The sequence below is a fragment of the Oscarella lobularis genome, chromosome 15, assembly GCF_947507565.1.
Source record: "Oscarella lobularis chromosome 15, ooOscLobu1.1, whole genome shotgun sequence".
NCBI classification, from domain to species: domain Eukaryota; kingdom Metazoa; phylum Porifera; class Homoscleromorpha; order Homosclerophorida; family Oscarellidae; genus Oscarella; species Oscarella lobularis.
In genome coordinates, this window is record NC_089189.1 from 320,674 (window position 1) to 335,874 (window position 15,201).

At 46.7% G+C, this 15,201-nt stretch overlaps 6 protein-coding genes and 1 long non-coding RNA gene across 10 annotated transcripts; 4 read left to right on the forward strand and 3 right to left on the reverse strand.

Annotated features, from left to right (window-relative positions):
• The first annotated feature begins 4 nt into the window (after window positions 1-4).
• Window positions 5-4,400, forward strand: LOC136195905 (fibroblast growth factor receptor 1-like). Its single transcript, XM_065985387.1, has 12 exons — window positions 5-135; window positions 341-688; window positions 748-1,083; window positions 1,140-1,223; window positions 1,279-1,389; window positions 1,438-1,628; window positions 1,679-1,807; window positions 1,863-1,936; window positions 1,998-2,038; window positions 2,091-2,190; window positions 2,245-3,909; window positions 3,960-4,400. Exons 1-11 carry the CDS (start codon window positions 93-95, stop codon window positions 2,378-2,380), a joined length of 1,593 nt encoding a protein of 530 aa, XP_065841459.1. The 5' UTR covers window positions 5-92; the 3' UTR covers window positions 2,381-3,909; window positions 3,960-4,400.
• Window positions 4,401-5,333: 933 nt separating this feature from the next.
• Window positions 5,334-5,986, forward strand: LOC136195918 (uncharacterized). The gene is made up of 3 exons (XR_010672017.1): window positions 5,334-5,463; window positions 5,519-5,662; window positions 5,715-5,986. It is a non-coding gene; the product is annotated as an uncharacterized lncRNA (long non-coding RNA).
• Window positions 5,987-6,483: 497 nt separating this feature from the next.
• Window positions 6,484-7,386, forward strand: LOC136195915 (uncharacterized). Its single transcript, XM_065985400.1, has 3 exons — window positions 6,484-6,748; window positions 6,810-6,965; window positions 7,033-7,386. Exons 1-3 carry the CDS (start codon window positions 6,662-6,664, stop codon window positions 7,327-7,329), a joined length of 540 nt encoding a protein of 179 aa, XP_065841472.1. The 5' UTR covers window positions 6,484-6,661; the 3' UTR covers window positions 7,330-7,386.
• Window positions 7,387-7,522: 136 nt separating this feature from the next.
• On the reverse strand, window positions 7,523-10,342 carry LOC136195910 (tRNA methyltransferase 10 homolog B-like). Of its 4 annotated transcripts, none has more exons than XM_065985396.1 (9): window positions 10,181-10,342; window positions 9,700-9,815; window positions 9,499-9,654; window positions 9,362-9,446; window positions 9,248-9,315; window positions 9,080-9,191; window positions 8,164-9,022; window positions 8,016-8,102; window positions 7,523-7,964 (listed from the first exon to the last, which is right to left on the reverse strand). In XM_065985396.1, exons 2-7 carry the CDS (start codon window positions 9,763-9,765, stop codon window positions 8,907-8,909), a joined length of 603 nt encoding a protein of 200 aa, XP_065841468.1. In that variant the 5' UTR covers window positions 9,766-9,815; window positions 10,181-10,342; the 3' UTR covers window positions 7,523-7,964; window positions 8,016-8,102; window positions 8,164-8,906. The 4 variants fall into 4 exon arrangements, with proteins under 4 accessions (XP_065841468.1, XP_065841467.1, XP_065841466.1 ...); XM_065985395.1 differs by lacking the exon at window positions 10,181-10,342 and adding an exon at window positions 9,861-9,937 and having other exon boundaries at window positions 8,164-8,717; XM_065985394.1 differs by lacking the exon at window positions 10,181-10,342 and adding an exon at window positions 9,861-9,937.
• On the forward strand, window positions 8,924-10,914 carry LOC136195911 (solute carrier family 25 member 44-like). The gene has a single exon (XM_065985397.1). The coding sequence runs from the start codon at window positions 9,970-9,972 to the stop codon at window positions 10,813-10,815; it is 846 nt and encodes a 281-aa protein (XP_065841469.1). The 5' UTR covers window positions 8,924-9,969; the 3' UTR covers window positions 10,816-10,914.
• Window positions 10,806-14,273, reverse strand: LOC136195901 (protein FAM13A-like). Its single transcript, XM_065985383.1, has 2 exons — window positions 14,145-14,273; window positions 10,806-13,875 (listed from the first exon to the last, which is right to left on the reverse strand). The coding sequence occupies exon 2, from the start codon at window positions 13,864-13,866 to the stop codon at window positions 10,912-10,914; it is 2,955 nt and encodes a 984-aa protein (XP_065841455.1). The 5' UTR covers window positions 13,867-13,875; window positions 14,145-14,273; the 3' UTR covers window positions 10,806-10,911.
• An 83-nt stretch (window positions 14,274-14,356) lies between these two features.
• On the reverse strand, window positions 14,357-15,051 carry LOC136195916 (ATPase inhibitor, mitochondrial-like). The gene is made up of 5 exons (XM_065985401.1): window positions 14,901-15,051; window positions 14,819-14,844; window positions 14,706-14,769; window positions 14,574-14,654; window positions 14,357-14,528 (listed from the first exon to the last, which is right to left on the reverse strand). Exons 1-5 carry the CDS (start codon window positions 14,964-14,966, stop codon window positions 14,463-14,465), a joined length of 303 nt encoding a protein of 100 aa, XP_065841473.1. The 5' UTR covers window positions 14,967-15,051; the 3' UTR covers window positions 14,357-14,462.
• Between the last annotated feature and the right edge of the window lie 150 nt (window positions 15,052-15,201).

A 15,201-nucleotide genomic window follows, 5' to 3' on the forward strand; every position in this document is an offset into this window, starting at 1 on the left:
TTAGCACACCGTCCTTCCCATCGTATGACGTCCTATATATACGCAGACGTTTCCGAGGACGCCGCTATTTCGAACTCTTCGCCTCTGTCGCGATGACGCTCCTGTGGATCGTCGTCGTAGTCATCGTGGCCTTTCGTACGACGAGAATGCGTGTTTGCATCATAGATCTATGTTTGCACAGTAGCTTCCTAACGAGAGGCCCATGCATGTCCGAATTTCCTCGCGAACGTCGCGTTCGCCTACGAGACTACGCTATTCGTTCGCTGAGTGGTCGTTTCGAACTTTCGATCCGTTTCCCCGAAAGGGGCCTCTGTCATTGAATTGCGTTTTTTTCATTCAGATATCCACGCGATCGTCGCGTCGAACGACACCTGCATCGCTAATTCGACTCGGACGATCAACGCGACCGTTTCGAGTAGTCAAAATTTGACGTTTCTCTGTTGCATGGATACGTTTGTCGAAAAGAACCATAATTGGGACATTGTCTTCTGGCGGCACAATGTCCATACGTGCGACGACAAAACGAGGATGATCTGCCAAAAATATGTCGACATCTCACAGTTGAATCACGAAACCAAACTTTACATCAATATCTCCAATCTGACTTCAGTGACGTCATACGCATTTTCCTGCGTCCTTAATAACGACAGAGATCCTGATAGGCAAGTGATCGAGGTGAATATTAGAGGTGAGGTGAAAAACTTATTTACAGTGTACGCAATTATTTCCTCTACTCAATATTTGCAGTTCTTCCGCCCACGCCCACGCCCACTTCCGCACATCAACCTACCACGCCCACCTCCTTTGTGACGTCTTCGAGGACCGCAACGACTTTAGTACCTACGTCAATAATGACGTCAATAATGACGTCGTCAGTGCCTACGTCAATGAGGACAACAGAGTCTTGGAAAACGGTACGCGTTGACGTCATCGTTCCAATAGTTGTTGTTCTGCTTCTTGTCATCAATTCCGTTGCTATTGGATGCGTAATTTGGTGGAAAAGGCGTCAACGAGAGAACGATTCTTTTGCTTTTCAATCTGGGGATCTTTCTTTTACTTCTCTATGTCTTGGAGAGAAATTGGGTTAGAGGATGAGGGAGGAGGAGGAGGGGAGTTTCTATGACGTCATGTGTTTTTAGGAACGGGTTACTTTGGAAACGTTTTCGAGGCTCACGTGACGAGTTTTGGAGTCCAGAAGCAGATTGCCGTGAAGATGCTACACGGTGAAAATTTCCACGTATTTAATTATTTAATTAATTATTAATCTTTTATTCATAGACGATACGGATACATTGGCTTTGAAGACTTTTTTCAAAGAGGCTAACATTGTGACGTCACTGGGTAAACATCCTAATATTATACGCATTTATGGACTTCATTGGCACAATGGTGGTGATGGCCTAAAAATAATTAATTATAATTAATAATTTATATTAGAGTCTTTATGCATTTTGATGGATTACGCTGAGCACGGCGATTTGAGAACGTATCTTCGATCAAAGGGACGACCCGATTCCAAAGAGAAGACAAATCGTTTGGATTTTCTCTACGATTTGATATCAAACGAGACGAAACTTCGCTACGCTATCCAAGTAGCAAGCGGAATGGAATACCTAGCATCAAAAAAGGTATCAATTAAGAAGAAGAATTATTAATTAATTATTTAATTAATTCTTAGTTTGTACATGGAGATTTGGCTGCCCGAAATATTTTAGTTTGTAAAGGTGAACAGCTAAGGGTCTGCGACTTTGGTCTAGCCAAAGATCTCGGTGGAAATGATTATTACAGAAAGTCATCAGGAGCAAAGGTACACTACAATAGAGCGTAAGCCGCTGAACTACGTGGGGCTATCATTTCTATAGAGTGATGTGCTTCCCTTTCGCTGGTGCTCGCCTGAACTCCTTTCATATAAAATTTACAGTGAATACAGTGACGTGTAAGAAGATGAAGAAACCCTCGTTTAATTTTATATATAAATAATATATATGTATATCTAGATGGTCTTTTGGCATTCTTCTTTGGGAAATTTCTACATGTGGCAAGTGGCTGATATATCAGGTTTATTTTATTTTATTTGTATGATTATTTAGGTGGAACTCCATATCCGGGTTTGGATGTCAATAAGCTTTTTGATTTGCTGATGACGCAGAAGTATCGAATGTCGAGACCACGTGGATGCAGCCAAAAAATGTAAGTGTCAGCGGATTAAGTAAACGTTTTTATATATGCCTGTCAATTTTCTAGGTATGAAGTCATGTCCGACTGCTGGAATGACGTGCCTATTAAACGGCCCACTTTCTCAGCTATTCTGAGTCGTTTAAATAGGAATAATTTAGACCACTATAGCAATAGAAAAACAGCTTTAGAATCACCGGTTTAATTATTAATTAACTAATTATTAAAAATGCTGTCACGCCAAGGAAAACTCAAAATACGGACCACAACATTTTGCTGTGGAATATCACTGTCAAAGCTGCCCGTCTGTAGGTTTTTTCTTGAAAAAACGTTCGCTTTTCCCGGTTATACGGGCATCGATGACGCAACGATGACGACACGACCGTTGGCAGTCGCAAAACGGCAGCAAAAGTGGACGAATCAGCCTAGGTACGATGTAATTTCCTTCGTAGAATGTTCCGAAGCAGTTGTCGCTATCGTTTTGCTGATACAACGGCGTCCAAAGCGATAGCGTTCGAACGATCGACGATAGAGGCTCGAAAACTGCGCTTAGAGAGCGCTTCCCAGCTCTATACTAATATTTAGGACCGTTAAACGGCGTTTTTCGGTCGCAAAACAGTCGAAACGGCTCGTAGCGCCGCTCCTCAAATCACGAACCCGTTTTTCCGTAGACTCGCTACTTAGTAGCCGTCTCAGAGTTCGTAAAACGATAAGCGTGTGCGTTAGAAACCGTTAGATAAGCTAGATCTAGAGCATTTATTTGAAAATCGACGAGCTTGTCACACGTACCGGAAGTAGGCGAATTGAGGTCGAAATTTAATTCGCACGATTTGTTTGACCTTTTGGAGTTGTTACACTAATAAAGTAGAGTAGATCTAGTGCGTTTATTTGGAAATCGGCGAGTTGAGATTTTTCAGCATCCCTGAACTATAGCACACGCTTTTTGGTCAAAAACCGCATCTCCCAAAATCTCGAATTTTCTACGTCAAACTATAGGGCTTTAGTAACAAGTTAGCATCATAGTCTCAAAATTGTCAGACGCGCCGAATTTTATTCACTTTTTGAAGGGCGTGACCAATGTACCGGAAGTGCGTCATTTTCGTGTGAAATTTGACCCCGTACAAACTGTCTGACCTCATAGGGTTGTTTTACTAATAAAGTAGAGTAGATCTAGCGCGTTTAGTTGGAAATCCGTGAGTTGAGATTTTTAGAGAACCGTGAGCTATAGTCCATGGTTTTTGGTCAAAAACCGCATCTCCCAGAACGCTACGATTTCTACGTGAAACGATAGAGCTTTAGTACCTAGTTGACTCCACGGTCTCAAAATTGTCGAGCGCCAATTTTTTGGCATTTTCGAAGGGTGTGGCTAATATTAATGCGTACCGGAAGTGGTCTTTTTTCGTGTGAAATTTGACCTGTACGAACTGTTTGACCTTGTAGGGTTGTTCTACTCATAAAGTAGAGTAGATCTAGCGCGTTTATGTGGAAATCCGTGAGTTGAGATTTTTATGGAACCGTGAGCTATAGTCCATGGTTTTTGCTCATTTTGGTGACCTCTCCGATTCCTAAGATTTCTTTATCAAACAATGGGGATGGGTTGCCTGTTTGAACTCGCGATACGAATAGGACCTCACACCTCAAATTTTGGCTAAAATTGGAATTTTTTGTAGATGCCTATATGAGCACATGGATCAATTCCCTCCTCCTCCACGGCGTTTCTCCAGCCAATTCAAGGTAAATAGGACAATAGATTTGAGTAGGACTGGTTTCTAATTTTATTTTAGTTCTCTCTCCTCTCCCCAACGGATCAATCCGACGATGTTTGGATGCAGAAAGAAGAGGAAGTAGACGAAGCCATCACCCTGGGGACTTGGGTCAAAGTCTCCCTCCTTGTGGGCTGGAGGTTAATCAGCTTCTCCCCTGGTGACTTGGGTTAAAGTCTCCCTCCTTGTGGGCTGGAGGCTAATGTGCTCTCCCCTGGGGACTTGGGTGAAAGTCTCGCTCCTTGGAGGCTGGAGGATAATGTGCCTACCCCCTGTGGACTTGGGTTAAAGTTCACTGTGGGGACTGCAGTCTCAGTCTCACCGCTTGGCCAGGAGGTCAAGCGGCAGCGCAGGATCAACCAATCAACGAGGACCAAGGAGGAGGAGGAAGGGGAGACGAGAGAGGACTTTTAATTTTTATTTATTTACATCCGGGATATTTCAATAAAAATTTTGACCATAGTTCCGCCTACTTTTACGACCGGAAGCGCACGCGACGTGAAATGACGGGCAAAACGTCGGTCCATTTCACGTCGCGTGCGCAAGTAGCGCGCTATTTTTAAAAGCGCGCGTGGTCCCTAGGCTAAGTGAAGTGCTCTTGTCTCCATACCCTGGAGATCAAGAGCAAACGCATGCAATCTACTCTACTCTCATCATGCAAAAGCGTCTTAAAAAACTCGTCTACGTCTTCTTCATCTTCTCAGATAGTCCACTCACCGCCTACAAAACAAAAAGACGTCTCAACTAATATTTGAACGCGTAAATGTAAACGTTTCATAGACTACGTAGAATAACGGACAAGGGGTCGTAATACTAGTCGCACCTTTGCTTCTTCCCTTCACCAAAGCTGCAGCAAAAGTGCCGTCCTTCTAAACAAACGCTAAGAACGTAGAGAAGAGCGAAACGCAATGACCTGTACCACTTTAGGGGAAGCGCTAAGAGTCTCCCTTGCGCGCATTGTTGTTCGCGACGAGACCTTGCACTTGCAGGCGTGTTCCACATCGAATCAATGAATGGAGCCTCGTCGTTTATCCACTTGCCTCATCACCTCTTCTATTCCTTCGCCAAGGAAACGACCACACTATATCAAATCGTCCCAGCACCTGCACTGGAAGCTTAGATGTATTTTTAGCAGCAGCTATACAAGTGCTCAAAGGGAGCGACAACGCTTCTAAAATAGAACACTGATGAACAGCGAGATCCGCGCAGGAAAAAGGGCTTGACAAGTTCTGGTTTCAGAGCGTCATGCCCTTCACAGAAGGGTCGTCTATACGTTTACTTAGAATAGGGTTCTCCACAAACTGTCTTCGTTTCCCCAAACATTTCCCCTCCCCGCGCATACCGTTCCATCAACGCCCATGGGCAACGAGACGTTTAAAAGGAAGGCGGTTAGAGCAGAAGTTCAATATCTGTCCGCGGAGAAGTGATGAAGAGTTTTATTGCAATTCTGCTTTGCTTTCAAACGGTCGCAAGTTTTCCTACGAAGGCGACTATGAACTGGAATTCTACAGCAGACGAAGATGTGGTACTACGGGTTTTATAGGCCTAATTTCTTTAGTTTTTATTCCTTTTTTTTCTAGTCTGTGAGCTTGCGTTCCGGCAACGTGACGATTTTTAACGTTACGATGCGTCAAACGAATCCTTCCGAGGAACCGAAAGAATTCAAATTGCGCACGCAAGGGAATCTTTTGGGCGTCAATAGAAGGGGAATTGTCGGAAGAAATGTGAGCGCAACGTTTGCAGTCGAATTTTAGGAAATATAGTCTCACTTTTTAGAAAATGACTACTTTTATGATTTTTCAAATTCGCGAGGGAAATTTAGTTCTCTGCGCAATCAGGGGAACGAGACGTTACGTTGCCTCGTTGGATGGGAAGACGCGTGGAATCGAATTGCAGTGTGACAAGAACAAAGCGTGCGAGAAGGAAATCCGGGAAATGTTCGACCCTTATTTATTCGCTCTACACTAACGTATAGTCAGGAAAAGACGATCGCGAGAGTAAAACTGCACGCTTGGTTACTAGATACAAATAAAATTGTGCAAACGGCAGCGATTCGCCCTCTGCACGCATGCCCTTTGCGTGACCTTTTCGCGAAAAAGGGGGAAAGGGGGCCTCCCCGGACGAAAACGGCTTACCTTAGACTCCAAACGGGCTCAAAGCGTCCGTCGATTGCAAAGAAGGTCCGTTCTTCTCGCTAGATTCGCCTGGGAAGTCGGAATTCGGTTCGAGTTGGTCGAGAAAGCAGAAGCCCGTATATTCCGTTTACGCAATCGGATTTAAAAGACGCGCGCGTTTCAGTTGCGCGTTTCAGTTCCGCGTTTCAAAAAAAAAACCGCTCGACGGCTTGAAATTATTTCCAAGCAACTTTGAACAGACATAACATCTTACTCGGAGTCGGATCTTGATTGCCGCGCGCAAGTGAAGACCATCTGCTTACTGGCTTGTGAATTCAAAGAAAGTACTGTGAGAATAACGGCTTCCTCTGGGGACATCCATATATAGTAGGACACGCTACATTACGTCACACGTTCTCATGTTACTCACGTACAAGACGTGGGAACGTCCGTTTTCATTTTCTAAAACGGGGGAACGTCCGTTTTCATTTTCTAAATCGTCTCCGCCTTTCAGAATATTCCCAAAGAGACAAGCTTGCCGCTTCTGAGAAGATTTTTTATAAAAGGAAGGCGGTTAGAGCGCAAGCTCAAATCTGCCTGTGCAGCAATATGAAGAGTTTCATTGCAATTCTGCTTTGTTTTCATTTTCAAACGGAAGCAAGCTGTCCTATCAATTTTACTAGAGACCGTCTTCTGGTACGATTTTACAGGCCCAAGACGTCTAATTGTTTGGGTTACATCGTCCGTTTTTTTACAGCCTATAACCTTGAATTTGCTCAAACTTGGCAACGCCACGAACGTGACGATGTGTCAAGTTGTTCCTTTCAAGGAACCAAAACTATTCGCATTGCACACGTATCCAGGAAATAATCGTTTGGGCGTCGACAAAATGGGAATCGTCAGAACCAAGAGGGTACATATATATATATAATTAAGTTGGATTTGGGGAAGTATACGCTAAGACGGGCCACTTAATTTAGAAAAAGACCACCTTTATGATTATTTCGTTTCGTGACGACGATCTTGTTCTCTGCGCAATCAGGGGAAAGAGTTGCTACATTGCCTCTTTGGATAGAAAAACGCGTGGGATCCCTTTGCAGTGCAAATGGAAGAGAGCGTGTACGAAAGAAATGGGACTGCAGTGTAGAAACAAAACGCGCAAGGAAGCGTATAACGAAGCGTGTGAGAAGGAAATCCGGGACATGGACTACTCCAACGTGCTTCCTTATCTATTTACCGTAGCTAATACCACGGATGCTAGTATCCACGGATGCTAGTATCCGTGCTAATACTAGTACTAAGTAGACACGAATAAAGTCGCAATTCGATCGAAATGGGGCCTCCCCGGTCGAAAACGCCTTACGTTAGACTCCAAACGGGCTCAAAGCGCACATAGGATCCGTTCTTCTCGCTCGATTCGCCTGGGGAAGTCGGAAGTTCGCGTGGTTCGAAAATGCGGAAGCCCGTATATGTCCTTACGCAATCAATTTGCGCAAAGATATATATTCATGTCTAAAAGACGCGTTCACTTTTGTCCTGTTTCAAAAGAGTGGCTCAAATCATTTCCAAGCGACTTTGAACCGACACATCCTACTCGTCGAACTCTCGCCTCTCTGAAGACACCGAAAAATCTTCTTCTTCGATTTCGAGATCTCCGTAACTGCGTACAAGTGAAGACCGTCTGCGGACGCTTTAGAACAAGGCTCCTTAATTGATTCAGCTCCAGAGCAAAGCGAGACTTTCGTTTTGCCTCCTTTCTTTTTCCATCCCCCTTGGACTGTCCACACGAGCTGAGACGAATTTCCCAAGCACGTGAGAATGTGACGTCGCTTTGCGTCTCTCCTATTATCAACGCTATTCGACTGGGAGCCATCAAAATCGGCGCCGCTGCACCTGGACTCGTTATAATGATCTAAATATAAACAGTCATTAGAGTGGATGACGTCAAGGTGGAATTTCGCACTTGTTCGGATAATTTCAAAGTCGAATTTCCCTTTTACTGTACCCTGGGACCCGGCTGGGTTAGGCGGTGGCAAAGTGGGATCATTTTCTAAACAAAAAAATTAAAAAAGCACTTTTGGGGGGGGGGGGGGGGGGGACAAAATGCATACCTAAATTCAAAACGATTTTCGTAGTGACAAAAAAATCGGAATTCCACAAAGGCTCCTTTCCGCACAAAAACGTCGCCGTCGAAACTAACTGACTAACATTCACAAAAAGCCGAACGTAGAGACGCGAATAGTATTTCCAACAAGCCAATTCGACTGAATCGCCATCGCACACCGAAATCCGATCCAATTTCCCGTCGTCGCGCAGCCGTCTCCATCGCGCGACGTACACCGCGTCGCTATGACAACAACTCAAGACTTTGATATCCGACTCGCCGACGGCACCGACGACGAGATCGTAAGCGGCGTCTCTGTGCGTGTATCCATAGCAAGTCGAATCAACAGAGCGCTTCAAAACAAAGCTCCGACCAGAAACAACAAAGAGAAGAAGAAAGCCGATAGTGAAGTTGTACATCGTTCCAGGTACTAGTAGAAGTGATGATTTTGAAATGTCGTCGCGCTTTTATATCCTCGTTGTTCGCGGGCGAGTCACGTGAAGTGCTGATCCCACGCAACGTGACCGGCCATGACGACCCATGACGACGATCTTTGTGTGTCTATGATGTCATTTTGAAAAAGGAGCAGTATCACCTTTGTACGTTTCACTTTCTCTGTACGTTGATGACGACACTATAGTCTGCCTACTCAGGAAGACTCACGCGACGGCTTAATTAACTTAATTAAGCTAAGTAAGTTCCTCCATAAAACATGTGGTCATCGTAGGGCGTTTGTGAAAGTTCTCATATTTATCCGGGGTGAGCTAAACGAGTTCTCGGAAGAAACCCTTTACGAGGCGGAATTACTTCGCGGAGAGACTCTACCCAATCTCTAGAACTTCGGTATGTCGACAGGCAATCAAATACTTAAAGGGATAGAGGCTCCGCTCTACGTTACGGTATCTTCTCATAGGTGCATTTACCTTGATTTATGGAGAGTACTGTTGAGTAGGATTTCTGCGTTGAGAAGTGTTCTAAAATTGGAAGTTTCGCGGTTGCGACTTTGTGAGAAGATGCGCGGTTCAAGGAAACGCACTAGGGGAGAAGGAAAACGTTGACTTATGCACAAGAGACACTTTGCATATGAATACCTTATTGATTTGGTGATCAACGATTCCTCCGAGTACGAGAACTTTGGCATCGTTCACATCGACTAAATCTAAAAGAAAAACGATGATAATGTTTTCAAAATTATGTCTTCTTACTGTTGGGAGAATCTGGACTGAGGTAGATGAGATTTGAAAGATCATTTTCAAATATCGTCCAAAAGTCGTCGTGTCGAAAATCAATCTTTAAAAAACGAAATTTCACGTATTATACTACGTACGGAGATTTTTCTAACTGGAATATTTTTCAATGAATGACGAAATCCTTTGCTCATTTCTTTCCACAGGAGCGAATTTTCGTCGCAGCTCGTAATCATTAGATGTACGGGACTCGCGTGATTGAGATTCGAGCCGTAGATTAGCTGAATTTGATTAGCCAATTTTCGCGTTTCCTAAATACGACGAATTTTATTACGATCGTCAGCGAGCGAGCTTACTCTTAGCGTCATTCCATGCGTCAAACTCAAATCGACGACGATTTTTGGCGTTTCGGGCGATTCCATGGCGATTTGCGCTCTTTCTCGCTTTTCCGCGCGCCATCGGGACGCGAAACCTAAACGCGATTATAGTTGGACACTCGTTAAACGCATATGATTACTTCGGGAGCTCGTTCGAAACGAAGAAACGCGAAGAAGAGACAGAAAAGATCTCCGCATGTTTTTCGGTGCGCGTCTATTGCGCAGATTAGCGCGTAAAAAGTACACACAATGATAGAATGGGAGCAAATGGACAAGCGCAAATACTACGGCATAGGAACGGCTTTTCTCGTTGGAATACGAGCGGCTATCTATCCAGCAATGCTCGTTCGAACGCGCCTCCAAGTACAACAGCAAAAATCGATCTACACGGGATCTTTCGACGCCCTGGGCAAAATTTCGCGCCGCGAGGGAATTCGGGGCCTCTACAAGGGTTTTCTACCTCACAATATTGGACTGCTTGCTCTTCAGACGCACTCCACGGCCTACGAACTCTCGCGACACCTTCTCCTACCGACCACGTGGTCACCCACGTGGAAAGGTTTGGTTGCCGGGACGATAGCGAGTTCGTCGAGCCAAATCGTTAACGTGCCAGTCGACGTCGTTTCGCAAAAGCTGATGATGGCCGGACAGTCGAAAAATCTAAATATTTCTCTACGCAACGTCATTGTTGAAATTTATTCAAAAAATGGCTTACGTGGATTTTATAAAGGTTATTTCATTTCCCTGCTAACGTTTGGTCCAACGAGCGGCATATGGTGGAGCACCTATTTGACTGTACACGATTATTTATTGCCTAATTTCCCAACTGCCCTACCTTCATTATCTCTAAACGCTTTTTCTGGAATGTGTGCCGGTTTTACGTCAAGCACGCTAACAAATCCCCTTGACGTCATACGAACTCGTTTCCAGGTGATAGGTGGAAAATCAATAGGAAATATAGCGAGACGACTCTACAAGGAAGAGGGCCTAGCTATGCTCTATAAGGGGCTTACAGCAAGATACATGTCGACGTTGCCAAGCAGCGCTCTCTACATAGCAACGTACGAACTAGTCAAAAATCTCAGTTTAAAATAAGTAATTTTGTAATTATTTATATACGTATTGTATGCTCTACGATTTCACAGCGAAAAAAGAATCAAAAATAATAACTATGACTATATATTAAAGTAATTAAGCGACTCGTTGACCGAGCAGTTTACTTAGAAGCTTTATGGACGACTTTACCTTCTTATACTCGACGTACTTCTCCTCCATGACGCCGCGATCCGCCTTACCGACTCGCCGACCCGTCTCCTTCTCGAACCGCGTCTCGAACGCCTTCAAAACGTCGCGCAAGGCGCGCTTCGTTCGCTTCGCCGTCGCCAATTGCTTCTCCAACTCGCCCGTCGACGCCGACTTGAGAACGTCGTCGCAACTTCCGATCGAAGTCTCCGCCGAATCAACAATCGCTTCCGGACTCATATCCTTTGTCGTTGTTGGCGACATGTGAACGCCGCTGTCCAATCGCAATCGTTCCTCCGCCGCCGTTTCGACGACGTCGCCCACCGTCTTGCCGCTCTCCGGCGCGCCGAGTTTCTCCATCTCTCGCACGCGCATCTTGATCTCGCGATAGCGATTGTATATCCAACGCGTCGCCTCTTTGCCGTCGAGCGTCGTCGGGCGACCGTGGCGACGTTCGACGGCGAGGAGAGTGCGCTGGACGCACTGCTTCTCCGCGCGCAATTCGCTCAACGTCATCTCGTCCATGTTCGCCGATCGGCCGTCGACGGAACGCTTGCGAGATAAATCGGCGTCCATTTCTCGCGCGACGTCGTGCCAGGAAATCGCCGTCGCCGCCGCCGGACTCGCCGGCAACGCCGAATCGACGCTTGTCGTCGATAGGCGAGTTGAAGTCGAATTGGAGACGTCCAACGTTTTCTTTGTCTTCTCGTCGTCGTCGTTTTCGACGTCTTGCACTGTGACGTCGTTTGCGTTCCTGTTCTTCCTCCTCTTTTGCTTGTCGTTGACGTCATTCGATTTTCGACTTTGTACTTTCGATGAAGACGAGTTGGAGTCTCTTTCCTCGTCGTACTCTTGCACAGTCAGATCATATGACTTTCTTTGTCGTTTCCCTTCCACTATGACATCATTGACATTCGATTTCCGCCGTTTTGGTACTTTCGTCTCCTTCTCTTCGTCGATATCCTGCAATACTAATTCCGATCCCTTGTCGTCGTCGTCGTTCCGTCGTCGTCGCATCGGACGACGACGATTTTTCGGCGGCGGAGCCCGATTCGCCGTCAACGACGTCAACAATCCCGTCGTCGCGTTGCGTGGCAACGAAACGAAATCGTCGTCGACAATCGCATCGTCGTCAGGCGAGGTGACGAATTGCACGACGGGCGCCGTGCTCAATCCCAAATTCAATCTCGCACCAATCTCGTCTCGCTTCTTGAGAAAATCCGTCGACAGCGGCGGAGGAACGACGACGCGACGAGGCGACGACGGACTCCTCGCCGTTCGCTCCTCGACGATGCGTTTTTCCCACGCGGATATCTTTCCCTTGATATGATCTCCCCTCCCTCTCATTCGTTCCACGGGCGGCGACTCTTCGTCTTTATCTTCGCCGCCGCTCACCGACGGCACCTCTCGAAGATTCGCTATAGGATTATCGTCGTCGTCGTCGTCGTTTCTCCCATTCTCGTTTGCAAATAAATGCTTTGAGACCGTTTCGCGAACGATGGAGCGAAGTACGAGCGATCGTCGCGGCGTCACCGCCGGCTGGGGCGACGGCGCGCCGCTGCTCAACGACCACGGCGAACCGGACCGCATCAAATGATCCACCTGCGACAGCGGCGGCGACAAAGCGTCTTCGTTAACGACGGGATCCAAGACGAGTTTGGGAATTATTGGCGGATCCGGATTCGACATTGGACGAGTTTTGAATTCGACTTTCGCATAACCATCCGCTTCGTCGTCGTCGTCGTCGTCAAGGAGATTATCGGCGCTTAGCGCCTTGTGAAAATCTTCCTTTGGAGGAGCGGGTGCCGGTGGATCAGGCGGAAGTGGCCTTCGTTGGATTTCCGTCGAACGAGCGCGCTGTCGTCGTCGTCGATCGCGCGCCACTTCCAAATTCGCGTCCATCAACGTATGATTCAGTGGCGTCGCCACCGAATCCTCCTCCTCAAAACCTTGAGAACCTTGGGCGGCGGCGGCGGCGGCGGCGACCGTCATCTCCGCCACTTCCACAATCTCCTCCTCGTCGTACAAAGTCCTAGCACGATCCTTACTCTTTGCCTTCTTCTTTTTCTTCTTTTGGACGTGTTCGGCGAAGGGAAGTGGTTTATCCGGTTTCTTTCGACCCCTTTTGATCTCCCCGCCGTCATCTCCAAAGATCTCATCATAGCATTGAATCATAACCGCCGTCGCTCCATTCGTAAACGCCTGTTCCTGAAGCGCTATCAATCCATCCGACAAACGAAACAAATTCGGGCCGAATACAATCGCCAGGGCGACGTGACCCATCTTATTCCGATCCTCTCGTTCGGCCACGTCAATAAGAAATTTACAAATATATTTGAGAAGTTGAAAATGACTCGCCGGAAGAAACGGCACGAGACGTTTCAACTCCTTCGCGCATGCATCCCGATCCGATTTATTATTGGCATACGCGTCCATAAACGATTTTTTCAAATCGTCCGGTACGACGGGTATGGGAAGTTCTCGTAAGAATTGCTTCAATAGAGAAGCGACAGCCGGGACGTCGGTGACGCGTTTCAAATCGGCGTTTCCCGTTTTGTCGAAATCGACGCGCATTTTTTCCAAAATTTTTTGATTTCCGCTCACGCGGAATATTCCCTCGCAATCGAGACCGTTCGCTCGTATGTGTTCGCACACCGTTTCGACGACGCGCGGCACGTGCGATCCGGGTGTCGCGTGACGCATCAGTTCGTCGAGTGCGACGCCGAACGTTAGGGCCCTCGAATGGGGCCCCGATTTTCGTTTCGGCGAAAGCGGCGAGCCGAGACGACGCTTGAGCGACGATATCGATAGGCGATTCGCATCGGAGGCGGGAAGAGGCGTTTTAGGCGCGAAATCGTTCGTTTGGACCGATTTGGGGCTTCCGCAGAATAGCGGCGGCTTCATGGGAGAGGTCTGTGTGACATAAGAAACCGCGGTTGCATAAAAAAAACAGATATACGCAGCTGGGATTCGAGATTCGATCGATGGGAGGGCTTCGAGGGTTTCTCTCCATTTAGGGAAGAGGGCAAAGGTAAAAACAAATCGAAACGCCGTCGAAGAGAGTCGATATGCCCGTAGGCGTCGAGATTTTGTATGGGAATTGAGTGAAACGGGTCAGTTAGCGCGAAAACGCGACGAAGGGCCCTCGAAAACAACGCGCAACTTCGAACATAGCGATTTACCTGTACAGATGGCTTCGACGCGGCGACAGCGACGGGAAATTCGGCGGGAAAAGGTCGACGTTCAGTCAAAAAGGTCGGAGACCACGCCTACGCATGCGCTAAAGGTCGCGACTCGCCACCTGTTTCCCTTCGGAATTGGACCTTTGGGTATTGCACACGCACAGGAGGGGAGATCGCGATGACGACGCGCCTATTAATAATAACACAGCGGGTTTAGAGAGACGGACAATTGACAACGAGAACCGCTGCGAGACAGAGAGTAACCATAACAACAAACGAAATCACGTGAGAGCCACGCCTCTCCCGTCATCGTCCCTTTCAGTCATCCTTCTTGCTCGCCGCTTCGTGCTTCATTATTTTTTCCTTATGCCGTCTTATGGCATCCTAAACCGAAAAATGACTATAGTTTAATTTATTGGCTTCGCTGACCTCGTGTTGCTTGATTGCTTGCGCGTGATGTTCAATTTCCTCCTCGTGTTCTTCCTTGAGATGATGCAATTGGTCTTGAGTCTACGATAGTAGAAATCAACGCGCGATATCTCTAATTTCATCTGTATTTACCAATCTTCGGAAGTATTGATCTTCCTGTGCTTGTTCTTTCTTCGCAAATGAGCCACCAGCCGATCTAAACGCACGAATCGATTACAGAAATACGATTTCTGTGTCTCTTTTACCGAATTGAGCCATCTCCGCCTTCGAACTGGAAAAAACCGGCTAAGATCTTTCACATCGAGCAAATAGATAGATTTCTCGTACTTGACCAAACAGTCTTGCGCTCGTAAATCTCGGAAAGGACGAGAGGACGCGTCGACAATGCTGCATTGCGTCAAAAATAAGATCGATCCTTCGAACCTTAGCGCACGTTCGGAGCCAAGCCAAACCCGTATCAGCTTACAAAATGTACTGTAATCGAAAATACTAATTTATTTATCGTTCTGAGTCTTGAAAGCGTCTCGCACTTTTTCCGCGCCTCGATTAAAACTAATCGCGAGATAACCCGAAGAACTGCACTCGCGCAAAATCGTCGAAGAGGCTTTTTCAATTCCGCGATTCCACG